Source organism: Pinus tabuliformis, chromosome 7 (genome assembly GCF_031772625.1).
Source record: "Pinus tabuliformis cultivar Carrire ecotype Pingquan chromosome 7, CPIR1, whole genome shotgun sequence".
Taxonomy (NCBI): Eukaryota; Viridiplantae; Streptophyta; class Pinopsida; order Pinales; family Pinaceae; genus Pinus; species Pinus tabuliformis.
In genome coordinates this window covers 632,561,675-632,584,710 of record NC_142293.1, presented here as the reverse complement: position 1 = coordinate 632,584,710, position 23,036 = coordinate 632,561,675, and the positions used below count along the sequence as shown (strand labels likewise).

At 31.7% G+C, this 23,036-nt stretch overlaps 2 protein-coding genes across 2 annotated transcripts; both read left to right on the top strand.

Moving 5' to 3' along the window:
- The first annotated feature begins 10,318 nt into the window (after positions 1-10,318).
- On the top strand, positions 10,319-11,128 carry LOC149249030 (UDP-glycosyltransferase 72B1-like). The gene has a single exon (XM_089451733.1). The coding sequence runs from the start codon at positions 10,319-10,321 to the stop codon at positions 11,126-11,128; it is 810 nt and encodes a 269-aa protein (XP_089307859.1).
- A 150-nt stretch (positions 11,129-11,278) lies between these two features.
- Positions 11,279-11,742, top strand: LOC149249029 (isoflavone 7-O-glucosyltransferase 1-like). The gene is made up of 2 exons (XM_089451728.1): positions 11,279-11,377; positions 11,470-11,742. Exons 1-2 carry the CDS (start codon positions 11,279-11,281, stop codon positions 11,740-11,742), a joined length of 372 nt encoding a protein of 123 aa, XP_089307854.1.
- The last annotated feature ends 11,294 nt before the right edge of the window (positions 11,743-23,036 follow it).

Here is a 23,036-nt window from a genome sequence, read left to right as displayed (position 1 = left end):
ATGCGCATCTAGACAACAATACTATAGCCATGGCCCTTTGCAACTCACAGCGTTTGTATATAGGTTTATAGGCCAAAAAAAAAATAAAAAAATTCTCTGGTGTTTAATTTGAATGCTTGATGAGCATTAACTATTCGTGAATGTTTTCCTTTAATTTTAATGTTTGGTGGACATTAACTGTGATTGAGTGATTTTGCATAAATGTAAACTATGGTGCAATTGGAGATTATATCCATGTGGATCTCTTGCATGACCCTAGATTGGTGGCTCATGATGATCTAATCTAGTAGAAAATGACACTATGGTTTAGCAATGTGAGGAGCAATTACAAGAACTCTATTACATCCTGCCAGGGATTCAGGGCAACCATTAAAGTAATCAATAGTAGAATGCGATGATGGAAACAAAGAGGTCAGATACAAAATATACACACTGATGCAAATGGATAGTTATTCTTTCACAATTTGACAACCTTTGTCATTTTATCCTTTTATACTTTTTATATTCTATACATACATGTCAGTACTAATAAATGAAATGTACACTTCAACCTTTTCCCAAATTAAATTCTTCAAATTTTTCTCAAATTAAATTCTTCAAGTACTGTTCCATGCAAAGTTAACATTAAGCTCTTCTTCAGAGTTTGTGAAAGCCACATTTTACACTACAATTAACTTCAAAGTGTTAATCTGCACTTCTAAGCTATTTTTTAATCTAATACCACCTTGCGAAGTCATTTGGAGAGTGCATTTGTTAATGAAGTGAGTGAAATATTTATTAAGAAATTTATTAAGTGACTAAGAACTATTTATTAAAACAAACATAGACAAGGAGGAAGTTTGACAATAACTTATTTATGGGAGAAGTTTCATAATAATTTATTTAGATGAATGGGAATTAAGAAACGAGCATTCACAATGGATGAGAAAATTCAACAGGCATAGTGCACTTTACCATCATGGTAGAGAAGGATGGAAAGAGAATTGTATAAGTGGACTTATAAGAGAATGGTTCATGTGCTACCATGCATAACAACTAAGCCTCGATACCAAGTTCAACGACTATAGTAGCGATGCAAACAAGACTTAAGGTAATGGTGTGGAAAGCCATCATGAATACTCTTTATTTTTTATTTTTTTTCAGTTTTTAATAATACCTTTGTCATGTCTCCCCCTTATTACATTAATCATTTAACTAGTTTAAATATATCTATATAAGTAAAAAAAAAATCAAACCAACGAAACTTTGAGCTTGGTAATTTAAATTACTTCCTCGGTAATATTATTACTTGGAATAAGGACAGAGATCACAATCACACTGTTCATTCTATACCCTGGTATTTTTTTGTTACAACTGTTGCAAATATAACCCGTGCTTTATGGAATGCATATCCCTATGCACTGGACCTATATTAAATACCAAAGACTGCCCTATGTGATGAATTTAACTATAACCAAAGCTTATTTATCTCTAGACCATTTGATTTGTGATCTTAACATTCACACCGGCTCTGCCATGGCTTCGTGGCACAAGCAGGTCATCCCTCCTTAGTTGGACACCTTGGGATTCCTACTCCCATCGGCGGTGGTGCGCTCAGCGCTTTGATCCAAGGGATATGATCTCTTCAGCGGATTTACTCATTCTAAGTTGCTGGAAATTGGCTCATTCGATTCGCAAGCTCTTAGCGCCTGTTCGAGCTCTGCTCCTCCTACCTCTGTCTAATTCTTCATGTGTAGTAGGAACCTTGTCTTAGAGGGTCAGCCATGAAAACTGGGGCTATCTTCTTAATGGTAAACTATCAAATTTCTCCCCAAATTAGACTATGTGCTACAATTCTCTTTAATCTATTGTTCTCCTTTCTTTTTTTTTCTCTTCAACTCCGAATTTCATAATACTAATTACTTACGTGATGAACTTAATTATAACCAAAGCTTATTTATCTCTGGACTGTTCGATTTGTGATCTTAACATTCGAATTGGCTCTGCCATGGCTTTGTGGCACGAGCAGGCCATCGCTCCTTAGATGGACGCCTCAGGATTCCTACTCCCATCGATGGTGGTGCGCTCATCTCTTTGATCCAAGGGCTATGATCTCTTCAGTGGATTTATTCATTCTAAGTTGCTGGAAATTGGCTCCCTCAATTCCTAAGCTCTTGGCGCAAGTTCGAGCTCTGCTCCTCCTACCTCTGTCTGATTCTTCATGTGTAGCAGGAACCTTGTCTGAGAGGGTCAGCCATGAAAGCTGGGGCAATCTTTTTAATGGTAAGCTGTCAAATTTCTCCCCAAATCAGACTCTATGCTACAATTCTCTTTAATCTATTGTTTTCCTTTTTTTTTCTCTTCAAATCTCGATTTCGTGATACTAATTACTTACTTATCTTCTGTTCTCAGGGTTTGGTGGGTTCGAGTACGAGAATTCCTCTGCTATCAACCCTTGTGGTTTTCGGCTTATTCTGGCAGTCACCGACGCACAAGTCTTCTGGGTAAGCAATGGACCGAGGTGTTTCATATTTTGGCATATGTAAGATTTTTGCATCCATAGAGTTCCTTGAGCTTCGCTTCGGTGGATGCTAAGGGTGCTATTGTTCGGTTTTTTTATGGCTACTCAGAGGGATGACACCTCTAATGCCTCACGATACCCTCTCTAGGCTTCCTCGTAGACCTGTTGTTCAGGTTGCTCTCTCGACTATAGTGTTGTAATTATGTTATTTTGGCCGAGAGCCTTGTCATTTCTTGCCGGCAGATCATTGTGTATTTTAATCTCATTTTCGGAAGAAAACATGTTAAGCGGCCACGGCCCTTATAAGCTCCTAGATTATGTTGTACCTTGTTTTTTTAAGCCTCCGTTGAGTTGAGGCCCTTATTGAAATTCTATATAAGTTATCTGGTTTTCTAATGAATTTTTGTATGGGAGTCATGTTCATTTAAGGCTATATTCGCAAAAATATTGTCAATTTATCTATGGGTTCTTGATGTCATACATGTTATCTCGTTTTCTTCTATGAATGGTATATTTCAGAATTTATGCACAGATTACATTCTCTGTTAATTAATTTGACATGCACAGACTTCTCTTGGTTGTGTGTGTACGCTACTATTCTTGACTTATTCAGTGTAGATTATCTTGATTTCCTTCTTCTGTAAAATTTTGCATTCCGTTAAGCAACTGAAATCGTTTCGCTTATGATGATGAGTTCACTGTTTGAAGGTTATTTTGCTTTTACTGATATTGGGTTTATAAGTTAAAGAAGTGGGTAGGTTTTATTGCTTATGAACAGAGCTTCTGCTCTTTTATTACCCGCTTAATAGCGCTTGGCTTTATCAAGAGAATTTTATTAGATTAAGTCCTTGTTAGAGTTTCCCTCCCTAAGCGCCACTCCTGCTTAAGCCTGAAAGTTTCTTCAGGGTTTTCTTTTGGAGACTAGGCTACTACTTAATTTCACTAGAAATACTACAAGTTTAGCCGAAGTTTGCTTCATTTTCTAGGATCACCAATCTACGGCTTAGTTCGTTTCTCACACCTTAAGTTATTTATTCTTCGCACTGATTCACATAAGTGTCCTAGAGGCATCCTGCCATTCCTTTTACCGCAGTGGTAATGTGAGAAGCCTCCCCATCAATTGTCATCTTTGACAAACCGAAATCACCCAATATTCTGTTCAAATTACGGTCTAAAAATAGTGTTGGCAGTCTTGAAATCCCTGTGAATTAACTTTGGAAGAATGTTGGCAGTCTTGACATCCCTATGAATTATCTTTGGAAGAATGTTGGCAGTCTTGACATCCCTGTGAATTATCTTTGGAGTGGAACCCATGTGCAAGTATTCCAATCCCACAGGTGGATCACAGGAAAACATGGTCAAAGTTTATATCATGAAAAACTAATGTGCAATATTATTGTGAGAAAGACATACCCTAGCCTGCGTCTATTAGTTGGAACATTGTGCATTAGGAGCCCCGAAACAAAAGAATTAGAACCCAATTTGTAATGGTTAAGTTGCTTAACGGGCTTATATTTCTTTGAGAAACGTACCATAAAGGTGGTCTTTGCTACACAAACAATTTCAGTGTCAAGCTCTCCATGGCCATCACCATGGCCATGATTTATCTACATAACCTATATAAAAACATTCTCGGTTTCTTTTTCCCTATCATAAAACAAACTTCCCTTATCGTAAGTAAAGAAGGAGGCTCGCCACGCCTGATTTTCCATTGCCACAACACGCTAGTCAATTATGCCGACCAGTGCGCAAACCCTTTCCACAACTAATTAACTAATTTGTAACCATTTTGTAACTATTCTGATCGAAAGGTTGAAACTTTTGCAATCGTCTAACATATAATCCTATGGTTTACAAGAATGACAGGTGGGCAGAGAGGGGAGTTGATTTCAGGGAGAAACGCCTTACGATGTAAATATAATTAATAAATAAATACATTGAATTATAAAACAAATATTATAATATTTTTCATGTTTTTTTTTTAATTATAAATAATATTTATAAATAATCTAGAGATCAAATTTCCAAATCAATATTGAAATTGGAGATTTTATGATAATTTCAATCTCTTTTAACTTTGATTAATATTGAAATTGGAGATTTTTATGATCATTTCAATATCTCTTTTAACATTGAATGATTTGAATATGTATTTTTAAATATTTAGAATATAAAAATAAATTAATACTGGCACTTTTAACTTTGAATTATTCAAATATATATTTTTTAAATATTTAAAATATAAAAATAAGATAATAAGTAAATTGTTTAATATTTTAAATTTTATTAAATTTTTATCCTAGACAAAAAAAATTAATGATGAAATTGTGAATATATGAATCAAAATATCATTATATTAGATTACTTGTTACTATCAATGGATGAAATTGTTTGTAAATATATTAATCAAAATATCATTATATTAGATGATTTTTCAAATGTGTTTATCATTAATTAATCAATTTATGTATATTATAATACTAAGATTATTTATGAATAATAATATTTTTATGATATAATTATTTATATGAATTTTCTTTTTATTAATATAATTGGTGTGCATTTTATTTTAATAAAACTTACCATTTAAATGATGTGTACATATGCAAATAGAAGTAATTGATATTGCTAAAGAGAGAATAGATCAGACTTGTTAGTATTATATTTCTAAAGCGTTGACATTTTTTAAAGAGTCTTTTATTAATGCATACAACTTGTGTTAATTGCAAGTTGATATAGGTGCCACTAGTTGCCTAAGTGTGCTTCCTATCCATTTGCTATATGTTAGGCTTTTTTCATTACTATATATAGAAACACATATTGGCATTTTCTATATAATAGATTTAATAGAGTATTTTGCATTCTCTTCTGTAGAAGGTTTTTTTTTGGTATTTTAAGGTTGTTTTTAGTTCATGGGATATTGTTTTAAAAAATTTCATGGTATCAGAGTTTTCATTGTCCTTGTCCTTTTATGAGAGGTAGTGTGATTTAAATTAGATCTACAAGATCAGATTAGATCGAAGATAGGGTCATATTCTCTTTGGTGAAAAAGGTGTCATCTTGTATATTATGATTAGATCATAATTTTATACCATAATTCATGACCCTATGCTAGGTTTGGCTCCCACACTTGATATAGTTGATAAATTCTATATTTTTTTTCCTAGGTTGTGCATTAAAACATTGTTTTAATTAAAAGTTTTGGTTTTTTTTTTTTTTTTTTAACTTTAGCTATGAAATCTCTTCCACATTGGAATATACCCCGAGGTGGTGTCTTATTTTGTGCCTTTATTTCCTAGATCATAGAAGCACTCCTTCATTACCATCTTCATTCTCAACATAATTAGTTGGTACCAATGCCATTCCCTTCAACATTTCATCCACACACTAGGAAGCCATCTATTGTGTGGCACTACTCATTATACTGGTACCATTGCTGCTTGAATTAGAAATGGGTGTTAGAATATTAATTCTTTCATTTCTCTTTCCCTTGTGTTTTAACTAGATTTGCATGATAATTTCTTTTTCCATTCAAAATAGTACAATCATTGAGCCAAGAAAGTGGCTTTGTCATACAGTTCAACAATGGATCTTTCTCTTTGGAGGCATGGAGGGTGATGGAATAACTCTTACTTGTGAATTATATTTGATATCTAAATTATGAAATGAAAAAGTAATGATTTATACTAAACATGGAAGATTGAGATATTGGGAGAAATTACTAAAAATAAGGATGAATATTCATTCAAAGATTCATAGATAGTTATGGTGGTGGTTTGAACAAACTTCTTAAATATAATATTTTTTTATGGCCACCATCATTATATATAGTGACCATTTTGTACAATACAATTTATTTAATATAATTTCCCTTTGAAGATTTGTTTAGTCTAATTCGATGGTCCCCTTGTTTCATGATTGGCTATTAGAGCCAACAAATGGTATCATAACAATGATATGGATTAAGGTTTTATGAATTTTCATATGTTAAGATGCATATGAGACTAACATTTTTGTAAAGCTTTACAACTATGAGATTTGGAGATACTCAGTGGACTTAATCCCATTGTCCATGATACATACTCAAGTTTGCACTGGAAATAGTCACACTAAAGAAATTTGGAAGGTGAGAGTTTTTCATATCCATGATGCTAATGAGCATAGACTCTTATTTGTTGGAAAATAATACATTAGAATTTCTCCATGTTCATGGTTCAAAACCCAACTTCACACTCATTGAATAATGTTAATAAGCGACCTGGATTTGTGAGCATTGTGCAAATAATATGTGAATCCATTTCAAATTCACTTTAGATTGCTATTTGTAATGGACTTGTGTGAATATATCTCCTCTGGTTGCAGAGTCACTATTGGTATCGTCTTCCTCTTAGCTCTTCGCATGGTGATGAAGGGAATCATTAAAGATCTAGAGCGGTTGGAGGATTTCTGCATTGCGAAAACCAAGTCTTATGTTTTTACAAACAAATTTCCTTATCATGATCCCACTAAATTTAATTCTGAACACTTCCTAACATCATTCATACGCATGCCAATGAACACATCAAGCAGTCCCACGGGAGCTAGCTTCACTAGGTTTAATCCACAAAACATGTCGTGGCTCAACGCACTCGAAATTATGTTGGTTCACATAAACATGGCTACGGGAGGTGTAGTAGGTCCAAATATCCATCCTAGAGGTAGTGAAATATTGCAAGTGTCTAAAGAGGTATCCTATTTTATTTAGATAAAAAGAAGCACGATGTTTCCCTATTTTATTTATTTTTGACCTAGTCACTTACCAAGATAAAACATAAAGGGTAAAACTAATTTTAGCATATATATCATTGAAATATAAAATGAAGTTTGGGATGGTTTTGATATGTAATGGAAATTTTTTTCAAGGTCTAACTTACCGTGGAAGAGTGATGAGTGATGGGAAGCATTGATTTAAAGAAAGGGGTCCAAGTGATCAATAAAAGGAGACTTATAAAAGGAGTCATGTTAAGTCAAGATTTGAATGACAATATGTTGATGTAAGAATTGATATCAAGTAAAATAAATTCGAAACCAAGTTAAGTGACTCACATATTGATGTGTAAAAGGGTGCATGTTCTATGGTACCTAACACCCTAACAAATTATGTAAATTCATTACATGAGAATTGAAGTCTAGTTGAAAATGTGGAGTTAAAATAAAAATAAGGCCATGTCAAAGTTAAAAGTCAAATCAATGTTTGGGTCATGTCCATGGTGTGTCAATTAAATTTTTCAAGTCAAAGTCGTATTTTTTTTTTTTTTTTATCTTGATATCACTCCATCGAAGACACATATTTTTTGTAAGTAATTTTAGTTTTCTTGTTGGATGGAGACATTCACCTACTAGAAACAATTTATGGAGGTGTAGTGGAAGATTCATATTAAAAAGCATATGTAGAAGGAAATTTAATTTACTTGAGTCAATGTAATGCTTGATGAGTAAAGTCTACCCCCATTGAAGAGGAAGTGGCCCTAAAAAACCACTTTCCATGAAGTAATAAGTTATGCTAAATAACTACTTTGTTATGCTAGCCATAATTATATATACTGACCATCTTGTACAATACAAATATACACTAGAATGTTTGCTTGCTTCATGATTGGCCATTAGAGCCAACAGAGGGTGGCAGCATCAAATGAGGATTTATAATGCTTTCAAATTGCTTGCTTTAATTTGTTAGATCCATTGGGATTTCTCTAAATATGCAAGGTTGTTAGATGTACTATTATTGACAAAGGTGTAGTTACCATTTTTTCACATATAAAAATTAATATTGGTCGTTGCCATCTTCAAATTGTGTGGCAAGGACATAATTTCCAAAGTTTAGTTTATATGGCCAAAAATATATTAATTGGAAAAGGATATTAATTTATAAAGATTTTGGGAAAGACTTTTTTGGAAAGGATATTGATTTTTAAATTTTTCGAGGAAGACTTTTTAGGAATGGATATATTAAATGTTGAAGTTTCTAGGCAAGGTTTTTGTTTGGTTTTATTATACATTAAACAATAACTTCATTTTGGTTCCTTCATTTGTTCAGTAGGTCATAGAAATTTCCTAATTAGAAATAGGGAATACGGGTTTCGATCGTCACCTTCATGGCACAATGTGGTTCCCCTTGGATGTGTAGAATACAAAACAAACACCCCTAGTTAATGTTCTAGTCAACACAAGTGCCATCAATCCAAATAATGCAAAAATATCAGGTTTGACTTCCATATTTATCTGAAAAGCACAATTGAGGTCGATATCACACTTTTGATGGATTGAATTGCCTAAGTTTAGATGTTATATCAATATGTCATTACTCCAGGAGATGGAACATAACTTTGTTTATTATATTTTAGTTTTTGTAAATAAAAATAAAGAGTAGAAGAAGGGAACATTGTATACAACGAACTTTTAATTAAGATATGTGCATTTTAATATTTCTATGTTCATATATTACTCTAAGTTTTAGAAGATAATAGTCATGATGTGGATATGAAAATTCTAGAAGGACCCCATGGTTTGGACATGTGCACTATTATATTTATGTGAGTTACTATGTATACATTTCACTATTTCCACCGTATAGATTTATTCTTGGGAAATACTTTAAATTCTTCTCAACTTTCTATTATTTATCAATTGCTTATGTTTTCTTTGAGGTCTTATATGTTTGATTAGTTGTATCTTTGCTTTAACTGAAACTTGAATCTTCCTTTTAGTCACAATTCAGAGTGGTCATCAAAGTACTATTACCAATGCTATCTAATCACTGAGTTGTGATAAACTGCTATAAATTTCCTGTATACTAGCGGAACCGCAGTGGATACTACTTAGAGTATTGAAGCTTGATTGCACGTCTTCCATATTTCTTAGCTAAATAGTAATTATTGGATGAATGTTTGTTAATCTTCTTTTAATCATTAACTACATAGTGAACAAGGTATTGTTACATAAGCCATTTGCCCATATAAGCAATGAAATATTGCAACTTGATTTCCTACAAGTGAAGCTATTATAGACTTAGATTAAAGGATTAGGCCTTATTTCATTTGAATTTTTATGTTGTTAAGTTATAATTCATGTTTGTAGAAAATTGATAATACTTTTGTGATTCCAATCTAACAGCTTAGTCGAAAGCTCTAAAGATTAATGTCATGACAATATTACCCAATAAATAAAAAAACACAACATATATTTTTAAAAATCATCCCCGCACCCACGTTATATATATTAATCACTTACGAATCTATTGCAAGAACAACTAAACTATTTAATATAGTGGTGGCATCGTCCATATGTCTGCACTGATGTTGCAAGAAAAATTAAACTGTTTAATATAGCCCCGGGTCCTGCCATTTTCCATACGTCTCTCCTAAACTTCCATATGTCTGTAGTGACGTAGCAAGAAAAACTAAACTATTTAAAATAGTGGTGGCATCATCCATATGTCTGTGCTAACGTTGCAAGCAAAATTAAACTGTTTAATATAGCCCTGGGTCCTGCCATTTTCCATACATCTCTCCTAAATTGCCAACATGCTACTGCAAAGTCAACAAATGAATGAAAAATCCACCCTAAATTGTCTGTAGTATTTTACCAAGTCCTCGGAACAACAAAAACGTGGTGGGTCATATATTTGTTTAAACTATAGTTTTGGCTACCTCCCCAAATTATTCATTACGACACAAACGCGCTCATACATTTGTTTTATAACTATAAATTCTCTGCTTCATCGTTACAGAACCCACCCTTCAAATATTGGAATTTGCTTGTTGGAATATAGAGACATTCATGGAGTTGCAAGAGCAGAGCCAAAAGCCTCATGTCACAATATTCCCTGCGTTTAGGTCGGGCCATCACATCCCACTACTCGAGTTTGCAAAGCGGCTGATTGTGTACCATGGTTTTTCTGTCACCTTCTTCACCGCCAAATGGATGGACGTCTCTCCTCAACACACCCTACCGTCCTCGTCAGGGGACATGATCCGCTTCATAGATCTCCCTGATGTTCAGATCGAAGGGGATCATGTCGAGATGAACATTTTTGTACGCATGACCTTACGATTGGAGAAAGCTAAAATATTAGTGCAAGATGCTCTCACATCCTTTTCATTTCCTATCTGCGATTTCATAATCGATTTTTTCGGTACACCCATGTTGGATGTCGCCTCCAAACTGGAAATACCTTGCTACATATTATCCACTTCTGGGGCTTCTCTCCTCTACATCATGCTCTACCTTCCAACACTTGTCCACAACATTGAAATTTCCTTCAAAGATGTGGATTTCTTGGTCAAAGTGTCGGGCCTTCCGCTGATTCCCAGAATAGATTTGCCAGACCCTCTTCTAGACAGATTTGATATCTCATTCAACTGGTTCATTCAACATTCCCTTCGACTTCAGGAAGCTCATGGAATTCTGATAAATACATGCCAAGAAATGGAACCAAAACAAATAAAAGCTCTCAAGGAAGGAAAAGTTCTGAGCACTGTTGAAATGACCCCTTCCATTTATCTCATTGGGCCGCTAATAGCTTCGCTTCTGTCAGAATTTGAAGAGAAGTTTGAGAAGGAGGGCTGCCTCAAATGTCTGGACCGCTAGCCCACCTCGTCAGTTCTGTTCGTTTCTTTCGGGAGCGACAGCACCCTGTCGGAGAATCAAATTCGGGAACTAGCTTTATGGCTAGAAGCAAGCAGGCAGCGGTTCCTTTGGGTGTTGCCTAAGGAGCCTCCTCCTCCAACTGAATCCACGATGACTACCGAAGTAGACATGAGGGACGTTCTACCTGAGGGTTTTGAGACTCAAACCCAGGACCACGGATTTGTGGTGGATTCATGGGCACCTCAAATTGTTGTCCTCTCTCATCCATCTACAAGCGGTTTCCTTTCTCATTGCGGTTGGAATTCAATGATCGAAATCATATTACATGGAGTGCTCAACAGAGAATGAATTCGTTCCTTCTTGTGAAGGAGATGAAGGTTGGCATTGAAGTGCAGAAGGGAGTAGATGGATTGGTGAAGAGAGAGGAAGGGAAAAGAACAGCGAGGGAATTAATGGAAGGAGAGGGGGGAATGGAAATGAAGAAGGGGATGGAAGAATTGATGAGGAAGGCCCGGTTTGCAATGGCAGAGGGAGGGAGTTCATACAACGTGCTAGCCAATGCGGTTTCTGTTTGGAAGGAAATGCATGCCACTAAAACACTACCTGCTACTTGAAACTTGAAAGGTCTCGCTTGATACGTCACATCTCAATGTTAAGATGGTTGACGGTTCGTATGGACCATCGCGCCTGGCATTGCTCAATTCAAACCAACGGCTAATGATTACCCAATCATCTAACAACAAAATCGAATGGCACATATTTTGACATGACAGCAGTTTGGGGAGTTCATTTCAGATGGAAACGCCTTACGGCGTAAAAATATACAAAGCCTTAAGTAAAAGGAAAAAAAAGCAGTATATTTGTAAAATAAAAGAGAATCTCTTACACCTCTCTAAGGTAGCTCCTAAGAAATTATGGAGGCAGATTCTAACTAGAAAAGCTAAAGATAATAATAAAATTGCTTTACATGACTAGAGTTCCTATCTTAAAAAGCTTTATGAATCTCCAAATGTCATGGATAACTTTGAAACCCTGCTCACAACGAAAGAAGTTTTCTCATTAGAAGACATTTATTTTGGGATTAATCACTTGGCTAATGGGAAAGCTAAGGACATTGAAGGTTACTAGGTGGAACTGTTAAAAATTGGAGGTCCTGTCCTCATCTCCCACATTCACAGGCTTTTCAATCAAGCGGCCAAGAAATGGTTCCCTAAATCGTGGACTCAAAGCTTCATTATCCCTATTTTTAAAAGTGGGGATACAAATATCCCCTCTAGTTATCAGACAATTATGATTATCCCTCTCGTAGCCAACTTATATGGTATTATTTTGGAAAGGAAGTTGAGCATATGGCTTGAAATTGAAGGTAAGCGGGCTAAAGGCTAAACGGGTTTTAGAAAGCAGCACTCAACAAAAAACAACCTTGTTACGCTTAGGATCATTATGGAGGAATGCTGCAATGATAAATCAAATATATTTTGTTGCTTTGTGGACTTTAGAAAGGCTTTCGATACGATTCCTAGAATCAACCTTTGGAACAAATTAGAAGAGCTAAAGGTTCCTTTTGAGTTGAGAGCTACCGCTATAATGTTATATGACAATGTAATTAGCATGTTAAAGAGCAATGAGGAGTGGTCGAAATATATTAAGTGTAATATCATAGTTAAACAAGGTTGCCCCCTCTCCCCTACCCTATTTGGAATTTACATCGACAGGCTAGAAGGTTGTTTAGAGGAAGCAGATGTATTGGCATGATCTTAGCTGGGATAGTCATCATCCTTCTTCTCTACGCTGACTATATTATTCTTCTCAGAAGGTGTCCTTCTGATCTTGATAAGCAGCTTATACTTTTCAAGGATTTCTGCTTTACCATGGGTATGATTTTTAACACTGACAAAACAATAGTTATGATCATCAAATCCAAGAGGGACACTTATGCTAATTTTATGTATGACAATAGTAACTTGGAGGAAGTGTCTTCCTACAAGTACCTAGGAATTGATATTCATCACAAGCTAAACTGGAACTATAGCATTGAGAAAAGGATTAGTGGGGGATGGAAAGCTTATTTTGATGTTGAAAATAATTGTAAAACGACAAACCTCGTAATGTAGGATAGAAAGAAGTTCCTCTTTGAAACTTTAGTCACTCTGGTTATCTTATATGGATGTGAGGTTTGGGGTTGCAGCATCTCTAGAGAATCCCGGAGAAAGATTGAGCAAATCCAGAAATGTTTTATAACGTATAATCTCAAAATTAAAAGCAACACACCCTATCCTATTCTCCTTATAGAAGTGGGTCTTTCTCCTATCGAAAGCCTAGCTATGACTAGGCTTCTGTTGTACAAGCACAAACTCAATAACATAGGAGACCATAGAATTCCTAAGCTAGCTTTAAATTCCAGCCAAAACCACTTAAGGCTCAAACGAGGTTGGTATAAAGACACCAGGGATTGGTTAAACCATTGGGATATCGACGAGAATTTTGCATTAAAAAACATTAATAACATTAAAAATATTGTTACTTCTAGGTTCAAAGAAAAAATGTGGTGTGAGAAAGATTTAGCAGCTAAAAGAAAATTAAGATATTATAAGGAGGTCATCAACCCCACCCTAGAAGATCAAAAGTATCTCTTTGTTTTATCTTTCTCAAAGAAGAAAATTAATATAGCTAAGATTAGAACGAACTCTCATGAGCTCCATAGTGAAACGGGTCGTTCGGCAGTTCCTAAAACACCATGGATGGAAAGGTTCTGCCATCTCTGTGAGAATACGAACATCGAGGATGAAAATCACTTCCTCTTAGAGTGCTCCGCGTACAACCACATTAGATCTCAATTTCAAAAACTTTGTTGCAATACTGACCTTCCTAGCCTTTTACGTTGTCAAAATTACAGTGAGCTTGGGGGGCCTCTCTCCAAGCTTTTTGAGCATAGCAATAAAATCTTAAATCAAACTAAATAATTCGTTTCATTAGGTCTGATAGACCAAAGTTTTGTTCTATAATGGACGTTAACCACCACCATCATCATCATCAATATAAAAACTAATATAAATAATAATAAAATATTTTATTTAAAAAATATATTTTAATAACAAATTATTTATAAACATGAAAATTAAATATTTTTTCATAATATTTAAATTAAATATTTTTTTATAATTTTTTATTAATTGAAAAATGAAAAACTAAGCATTATAATAAGCAAGGACTATAATAAACTTAATGAACTAAAAAGTGCAGCGTAAAATTTATTTTAAAACACTTTAAATTTAGTTTAGTAAATTTAAGTTTTTATAATTTAATATAAGAGATATTTTCAAAAACTTATTAATATTATAAATTATAACTTATTTTTACTAATATATAGGTGCCGAAATGTAATTAAATATGATTAATTAAAAATATATATAATCAGTAAATTAATTATTATAATATTTTTTTATAATTTTTTAGTAAGAAAATTTGTCATAATTTAATTGTGAATAAATAATATTTATCATAATCTAGTTTTCAGTTTTCAATATAATAAGTAATTACAGATAATTAAATATATTTAAATATTGCTTGTTTAGTTTTTTTTTTAAATTAATTATCATAATATGTTTTCTAACTTTACTATTATTTGAGTGAAAAATCTCTCATAACTTATTGTCAAACCAACAGTAAGACATTTATCATTGAATATAATCCTATCTATTTATATAAATAAAAAAATATCATTACGCCTTCCGTATGATATAAAACATGTCATTTAAAATTGAGATATAATATGTGAAAGAGTAGAAATGGTCCCTATGATATAAAACATGTCATATTTAAAATTGAGATATAATATGTGAGAGTAGAAATGGCCGATCAAGTGTCACCTTATTGGAGCTTGGTATTCATCAAAGCAGTGATACTAATTTCATACGATCATGACTGCCTTACAATTCCTTAAAGTCGATGGAATGGAAAAACTTGATGTCGATAGACAAAGGAAAAATAACAGTACATAGGGAAAGTGAAAAAAATCTGATCTCAGATGCGGCCAACTACATATTAGAAAGATAACCAAAGGAACGCTGAGTACAAAAGCGACTTTCTACTTTCCTCTGAAGAAAATAGATACTATATTAAAAAGATGACCTACACTGCGGATGTTAACAGATGCAACATTTGTTTGGCGTACAACTTTCTGAGCAAGAAAATCAAATATGAAAATTTGAAATGTCAGCATCTGTCCCAAAGGACAGTAGCCACCATCTGATCGACACCTGGAAAAATCCAGTTTCAGAATGAATAGTGTACATATGTCGTTCTGTGACCAAACGGTAACGTGGCCCGATTCACTTTCACATTCAGAATCGAGCGTTCTATTTGCTCCTCTTCCTAACAGTGTAGGACTCGGTATTTCCTTCCCTTCTTCACAAATTGGAAATGTTTAGCTCTCCTGTTGAAAAACATCCTGCGTTTCTTCGGTCTGAGGAAGCTGGTAGCTATGGTGCCTATGAATATTAATATTTATTGGTACCCACAAAAGTAATTTATCATTTGTCAAATTTACTGCAAGATCCTTGCAATTATACAAACCCTGGCCCTGACTGTAAGATTATTGATCAACATCGGCCCATATAATTGCTTCTCTACTAAGTAGATACGGGCATGACTGATAAGTGGCCTTATCCTGCATCCCCACTTAATCCTCCACGTTATGAGTGGTACAAGGAAAGCAAATTTTAATATTTCCACCAAAAACATACAACATAAGTAAATATGTAGGGCATAAAATGAAGCATGAGAAGTAAACAACCTATACTATTTTAAATTATATCCTGAAATCAAGAAATAAAAGATAATATTGAAGCTCGAAACAACCTACATAAAACGGACATCACTAAAGAACATTAGAAGAAAATTGAAAGAGTGGGTAGGGGACACCAAGGATTTCAAGAAAATAAATTTATTCTAATTTACCTAATTCATTATAACTTAAATCATTCATAATAGGATATACCACAACAATTTGTTTTAAATAATATTGAATTCTTACCCAAAAAAGAAATGTTAAAAGCTATTACTTAAACCAAAATATGCAATGGATAAAAAAATAAATTTACAATTAAAAAAAATTACAAGTTTCTTGCATTCAAAAAGTACTCCCGCAAATGACCATAAATGAAACATCCCCAAAAATTAATAGCAATAAGTAACTTGAATTGCCATGAGGTGAGTAACATCAATTTAGTGGATCAGTGAGTAAGTTCGTTTGAGTAGATCACTAATATTTTAGCTGGTCTCTCATACTAAAAGAAAATGTCTTTAATTGTTTTTAATTTATATAGTTCTTATATTTTTAATCATTTCTTATAATTGAATATGCATTATTACTCTTGTATCAAGAATAGTTATTATATTCAAAAGATTGGATATGCATTATTACTCTTGTATCAAGAATAGCTATTATATTAAAAAATAATTTGATATTATGTTTTGTAATATTTTAAAATATTAAATAGTTTAAATATATATGTAATTTGGTAAGATTATATCTTTTAATATATCACTTCAAATTGACTTTATATCAAAAAGTGCTTTAACAAAATATGTAATCACCATTTATTTAAGAGAGTCATAAATAATTATAAAATTTTATTGATATTTTTAATATAAAAATTATAAAAACTAATAAAAATATATTTTAATAACAAACTATCAATAAACTTGAAAATTAAATAAATTTGTATAACCGTTTTTACAGTTGGGAAAAATGAAAAAGTATGCATTATAATAGGAAAATACTATAAGCCCCAAGGGTTAGCTCAATCGGTCAAGCCGGGGCCTCGCCAATGGGAGGTCACATGGTCGAAACCCGAAAGCTCTTGGGGTTAGGTCTGTGATGGCCGAGGGGTGTGACCCCCTTCGTGTGGGGTCCACCCTAGAGACCAGAAGTGAAAAAAAAAATAGGAAAAGACTATAATAGGTATATTCCTTAAACTAAAAATGATAACATAAAATGTATTTTAAATCACTATCAATTCAATTTAGTAAGTTTAAGTTTTTATAGTTTAATATAAGAAAAAAATTCCAAAAATTATTATATGAGAGAGATGTTGTTAGCTAAGCGTAACGGTACATTAAAATATATTAAAAGAATATGAGGGTGATGTTGTATCTTAAGTTACATTAAAAAAATATTAAAAATATATATATGTGTCGGTCAATATATATTGTATACGGCTATATATGTCGGCTAATATATATTGTATATGTTGAAGATATGTGTACCGTTATTTTAAAAATTAAAAAATTAATAATTACAATAAAAAATGTGTAAGTTAATATTTACAAACTTAATTTTGAAATAATTATATACAATTTAAAAAGAGATCGATTAGTTTATTCATTGAATAACAAAGAAAATTACCTAAAGGAAGTGGAGGATTCAATGGGGCATATCCTCTCATAATAACTAGGTAAATTTCTTGGCATAAATTGCCTAAAAGAAGTGGAGGACTCAATGGGGCATATCCTCTCATAATAACGAGGTAAATTTCCTGGCATTTAGGTTTTCTGTTGTGTGATTTCTTTAATAAATTTATATTTTGTGGCGTTCATTTTTTCGGTTGTGTGATTTCTGTAGTAATAATAATAATAATAATAATAATAATAATAATAATAATAATAAGGTAAATTTATATTTCCTTACATTCAAGGTAAACTCAATATAATGGAAGGTTTTCAATAAAACTAGTAGGAGTAAGGGGAAATATTTAGTAGAATGTAATATTTAGGGTGGTGTTTGACCTGAAATATTAGGTAAAATTTAATAATATTACATTTTAATTAGCATTTATCCTTGCCGGCCGCTATTTATTAAGTGGGGGTGGTTATAAATATTGGGTAGCATATAATATTGTAATATTATATTTTATGTAATCAATATATTTGTAACAAATAATATAGTTGTCTTCCATCTATAAATTTAATTAATAAGCAGATAAAAACTTAATATTTACGATATGATGACATTTTAAATCACGAATATTTATAATGGATATTATTAACTTCTAAGTATGTTTTTTTACAATACGATGGGCCAATACCCACAAGAGAAAGATAGAGAGGGAGAGGAGGGGAGAAAATTATAATACCATGGGTTGCTACCATGGTTTATCAATACCATGGACCACCTGGACTTTTTGTTATTATGTTATGGATCTAGGCTTTTAATTGTTACAATACCATGAGCCAATACCATGGCTTATCAATACCATATGCCCAAAAACAATAACTTATTTAAAAATAAAAATATTTTACAAATAATGTATTTTATTTTATTTTAATTTTATGACATTTTGTAATTAAATCTAAGAGCAAAAAGGTTATAATCAATACCATGGGCCATGTAAACTTTTGGTTATTATGTTATGAATCTAGACTTTTAATTGTTCCAATACCATGAGCCAATACCATGGATTATCAATACCAAATGTCCAAAAACAATAATTTATTTCAAAATAAAAATATTTTATTTTAATTTAATTTTATAACTTTTTCTAATTAAATCTAAGAGGAAAAAGATTATAATTACTTCAAAAATATATCTAAACTATCAATATGCATATGTGAAATTTATATAATATAAATAATATTATAAAGAATGAGGATAGAAGCATCTTAACCAAGGATCCAAGTGAAGTGAGAAAGCAAAGTGATTAACAATAATAGAGGAAAGGTGAGAAAGCAAAGTGATTAACAATGATAGAGGAAAGATAGTGAGTAATTCTTTTAATCTTTTTATTATTGTATTTTCTTTAACATGATTGATACTTAAAGGACTATAATAAACTTAATGAACTAAAAAGTACAACATAAAATTTATTTTAAAACACTATCAATTTACTTTAATAAAATTATGTTTTTATAATTTAATATAAAACGAAATTCCAAAACTTATTAATATTACAAATTATAACTCACATTTACTAATATATAGGTGCTAAAATATAATTAAATATGATTAATTAAAAAATATTATAATGAGTAAATTAATTATTATAATAATTTTTATAATTTTTTTTTAAGAAAATTTGTCATAATTCACTTGAGAATATGTAAGTAATATTTATCATAATTTAGTTTTCAATATGATAAATAATGACATATAATTCAATATTTTTAAATATTGATTTTTGAGTTTTTTTTTTAATTAATTATCGTACTATAACTTTAATATTATTTGTCATAACTTTTTGTGAAACCAACCCTAAGACATTTATCATTGAATATGATCATATCTATTTATATAATAGAAAAATATTAATCATATTTTCCATACAATATTATCATATCCAATCCTATAATAAAAAAATGTCATTACACCTTCCCTATGATATAAAACATGTCATATTTAAAATTGAGATATAATATGTGAAAGACTATAAATGGCAGATCAAGGGTCACATGATTGGAGCCTGGTATTCATCAAAGCTATGATATTAATTCATAGGATCATGACTGACTTACAATTCCTTAAATACGATGGAATGGAAAAACTTGATGTCGGTAGACAAAGGAAAAATAGCAGTACATAGGGGAGGTGAAAAAAATCCGACCTCAGATGCGGCCAGCTACATATTAGAAAGATAACTAAAGGCACCCGGAGTACAAAAGCGACTTTCTACTTTCCTCTGGAGAAAATAGCTACAATATTAAAAAGATGACCTACACTGCAGATGTTAACAGATGCAACATTTGTTTGGCGTACAACTTTCTGGGCAAGAAAATCAAATATGAAAATTTGAAACGTCAGCATCAGTCCCAAAGGACAGTAGCCACCATCTGATCGACACCTGAAAAAATCGAGTTTCAGAATGAATAGTGTACATATGTCGTCCTTGGCCCAAACGGTAACGTGGCCCGATTCACTTTCACATTCGGAATCGAGCATTCTAGTTTCTCCTCTTCCTAAAAGTGTAGAACTTGGTATTTCCTTCCCTTCTTCACAAATTGGAAATGTTGAGCTCGCCTGTTGAAAAACATCCTGCATTCCTTCGGTCTGAGGCAACTGGTAGCTATGGTGCCTATGAATATTAATATTTGTTGGTACCCACAAAAGTAGTTGATCATTTGTCAAATTTAATGCAAGATCCTTGCAATCATAAAAACCCTGACCCTGACTGTAACCGTATTGATCAACATCGGCCCATAAAATTGCTTGTCTACTAAGTAGATACGGGCATGACTGATAAGTGGCCTTATCCTGCATCCCCACTTAATCGTCCACGTTTTGAGTGGTATAAGGAAGGCAAATTTTAATATTTCCACCAAAAACATACAACATAAGTAAATATGTAGGGCATAAAATGAAGCATGAGAAGTAAACAACCTATACTATTTTAAATGATATCCTGAAATCAAGAAATAAAAGATAATATTGAAGCTCGAAACAACCTACATAAAACGGACATCACTAGAGAACATCAGAAGAAAAGTTGAAAGAGTGGGTAGGGGACACCAAGGATTTCAAGAAAATAAATTTATTCTAATTTACCTAATTCATTATAACTTAAATCATTCATAATAGGGTATACCACAACAATTTGTCTTAAATAATATTGAAATCCATATTTTAAATAATATTGAATTAATAAAAAATACTTTATAAGATATTTTTATAATAAAACTCAAAGCTATTACTTAACCCAAAATATGCAATGGATAAAAAAATAAATTTACAATTAAAAAAAAAATTACAAATTTCTTGGATTCAAAAGATACTCCTTCAAATGACCGTAAATGAAACATCCCAAAAATTAATAGCAATAGGTAACTTGAATTGCCATGAGGTGACAAATTTCAATTTAGTGGATCAGTGAGTAAGTTTGTTTGAGTGGATCACTGATATTTTAGCTGGTCTTTCATACTAAAGAAAATGTCTTTAATTGTTTTTAATTTATATAGAGTCCTTATATTTTTAGTCATTTATTATAATTGGATATGCATTATTATTGTTGTATCAAGAATAGTTATTATATTCAAAAATAGTTTCTTGATTCAAAAGATACTCCTTCAAATGACCGTGAACGAAACATCCCAAAAATTAAAAGCAATAGGTAACTTGAATTGCCACGAGGTGAGTAACTTCAATTTAGTGGATCAGTGAGTAAGTTCGTTTGAGTGGATCACTGATAATTTTGCTGCTCTCTCATACTAAAAGAAAATGTCTTTAATTGCTCTTAATTTATATAGAGTCTTTATATTTTTAGTCATTTACTCTAATTGGATATGCATTATTACTCTGGTATCAAGAATAGTTATTATATTAAAAAATTGGATATGTATTATTATTCTTGTATCAAGAATAACCATTATATTAAAAAATAATTTGATATTATGTTTTGAAATATTGATATTATGTTTTGAAATAGTTATATATATATATCTATCTATATATATAGAGGTTTGATAGGATTATATCTTTCAATATATCACTTCAAATTGACATCACGTCAAAAAGTGCTTTAACAAAATACCTAATTACCATTTATCTAAGACAGTCATAAATAATTATAAAATTTTATTTATATATTTAATATAAAAATTATAAAAACTAACAAAAATATATTTTAATAAAAAACTATTAATAAACTTGAAAAATAAATAAATTTGTATAAGCTTTTTTATTTGTTGGGAAAAATGAAAAAGTATGCATTATAATAAGAAAAGGCTATAATAGGTATAAGAAAAGACTATAATAAGTATATTCATTAGATTAAAAATTATAACATAAAATTTATTTTAAAGCACTATCAATTCAGTTTAGTAAATTTAAGTTTTTATAATTTAATATAAGAAAAAGAATTCAAAAATTATTGTATTAGGGAGATTTTGTCATGTAACTTAACACTACATTAAAATATATTAAAAAAATATGAAGCAGATTTTGTAACTTAAGTTACATTAAAAAAATATTAAAAACCATTAAAGAGATGTTGTCACGTAGTAACATTACATTTAAAAAAATATTAAAAAAAACTTACAAACTCAATTTTGAAAATGATATATATATAATTTAAAAAGAGATCGATTAGCTTATTCATTGAATAACAAAGAAAATTAGCTAAAGGAAGCGGAGTATTCAATGGGGCATATCCTCTAAAGGAAGTGGAGTATTCAATGGGGCATATCCTCTCATAATAACGAGGTAAATTTCTTGGCATTTAAGATTTTGTCATGTGATTTCTCTAATAATAATAACCCAGTAAATTCATATTTCGTGGCATTGTCATTGAATAACAAAGAAAATTAGCTAAAGGAAGTCGAGGATTCAATGGGGCATATCCTCTCATAATAACGAGGTAAATTTTTTGGCATTTAGGTTTTCTTTCATGTGATTTCTCTAATCATAATAACCCAGTGAATTTATATTTCGTGGCATTTAGTTTTTCGGTTGTGTGATTTTTTTAATAATAATAACAAGGTAAATTTATATCTCCTTACATTCAAGGTAAACTCAATATAATGGAAGGTGTTCAATAAAATTAGTAGGAGTGAGGGAAAATATTGAGTAGAATGTAATATTTAAGGTGGGGTCTACCCTCAAATATTAGGTAAAATTTAATAATATTACATTTTAGTTAGTATTTATCTGTGCCCCTCGCCACTATTTATCAGGTGGGGGTGGTTATAAATATTGGGTAGCATATAATACTGTAATATTATATTTTATGTAATCAATATATTTGTAACAATTAATATAGTTGTGTTCCATCTATAAATTTAATTAATAGCATATAAAAACTTAATATTTATGATATGACAACATTTTAAATCACAAATATTTACCATGGATATTATTAACTTCTAAGTAGCTTTTTTTACAATACCATGGGCCAATACCCACAAGAGAAAGATAGAGAGG

Excerpts from the sequence above, each read along its gene's own strand:
- LOC149249030 (XM_089451733.1), top strand. The coding sequence starts at position 10,319 with ATGGAGTTGCAAGAGCAGAGCCAAAAGCCTCATGTCACAATATTCCCT.
- LOC149249029 (XM_089451728.1), top strand. The coding sequence starts at position 11,279 with ATGACTACCGAAGTAGACATGAGGGACGTTCTACCTGAGGGTTTTGAG. Across the intron at positions 11,378-11,469 it reads ATTCATGGGCACCTCAAATT|AGAATGAATTCGTTCCTTCT; the intron begins GTTGTCCTCTCT and ends AGTGCTCAACAG.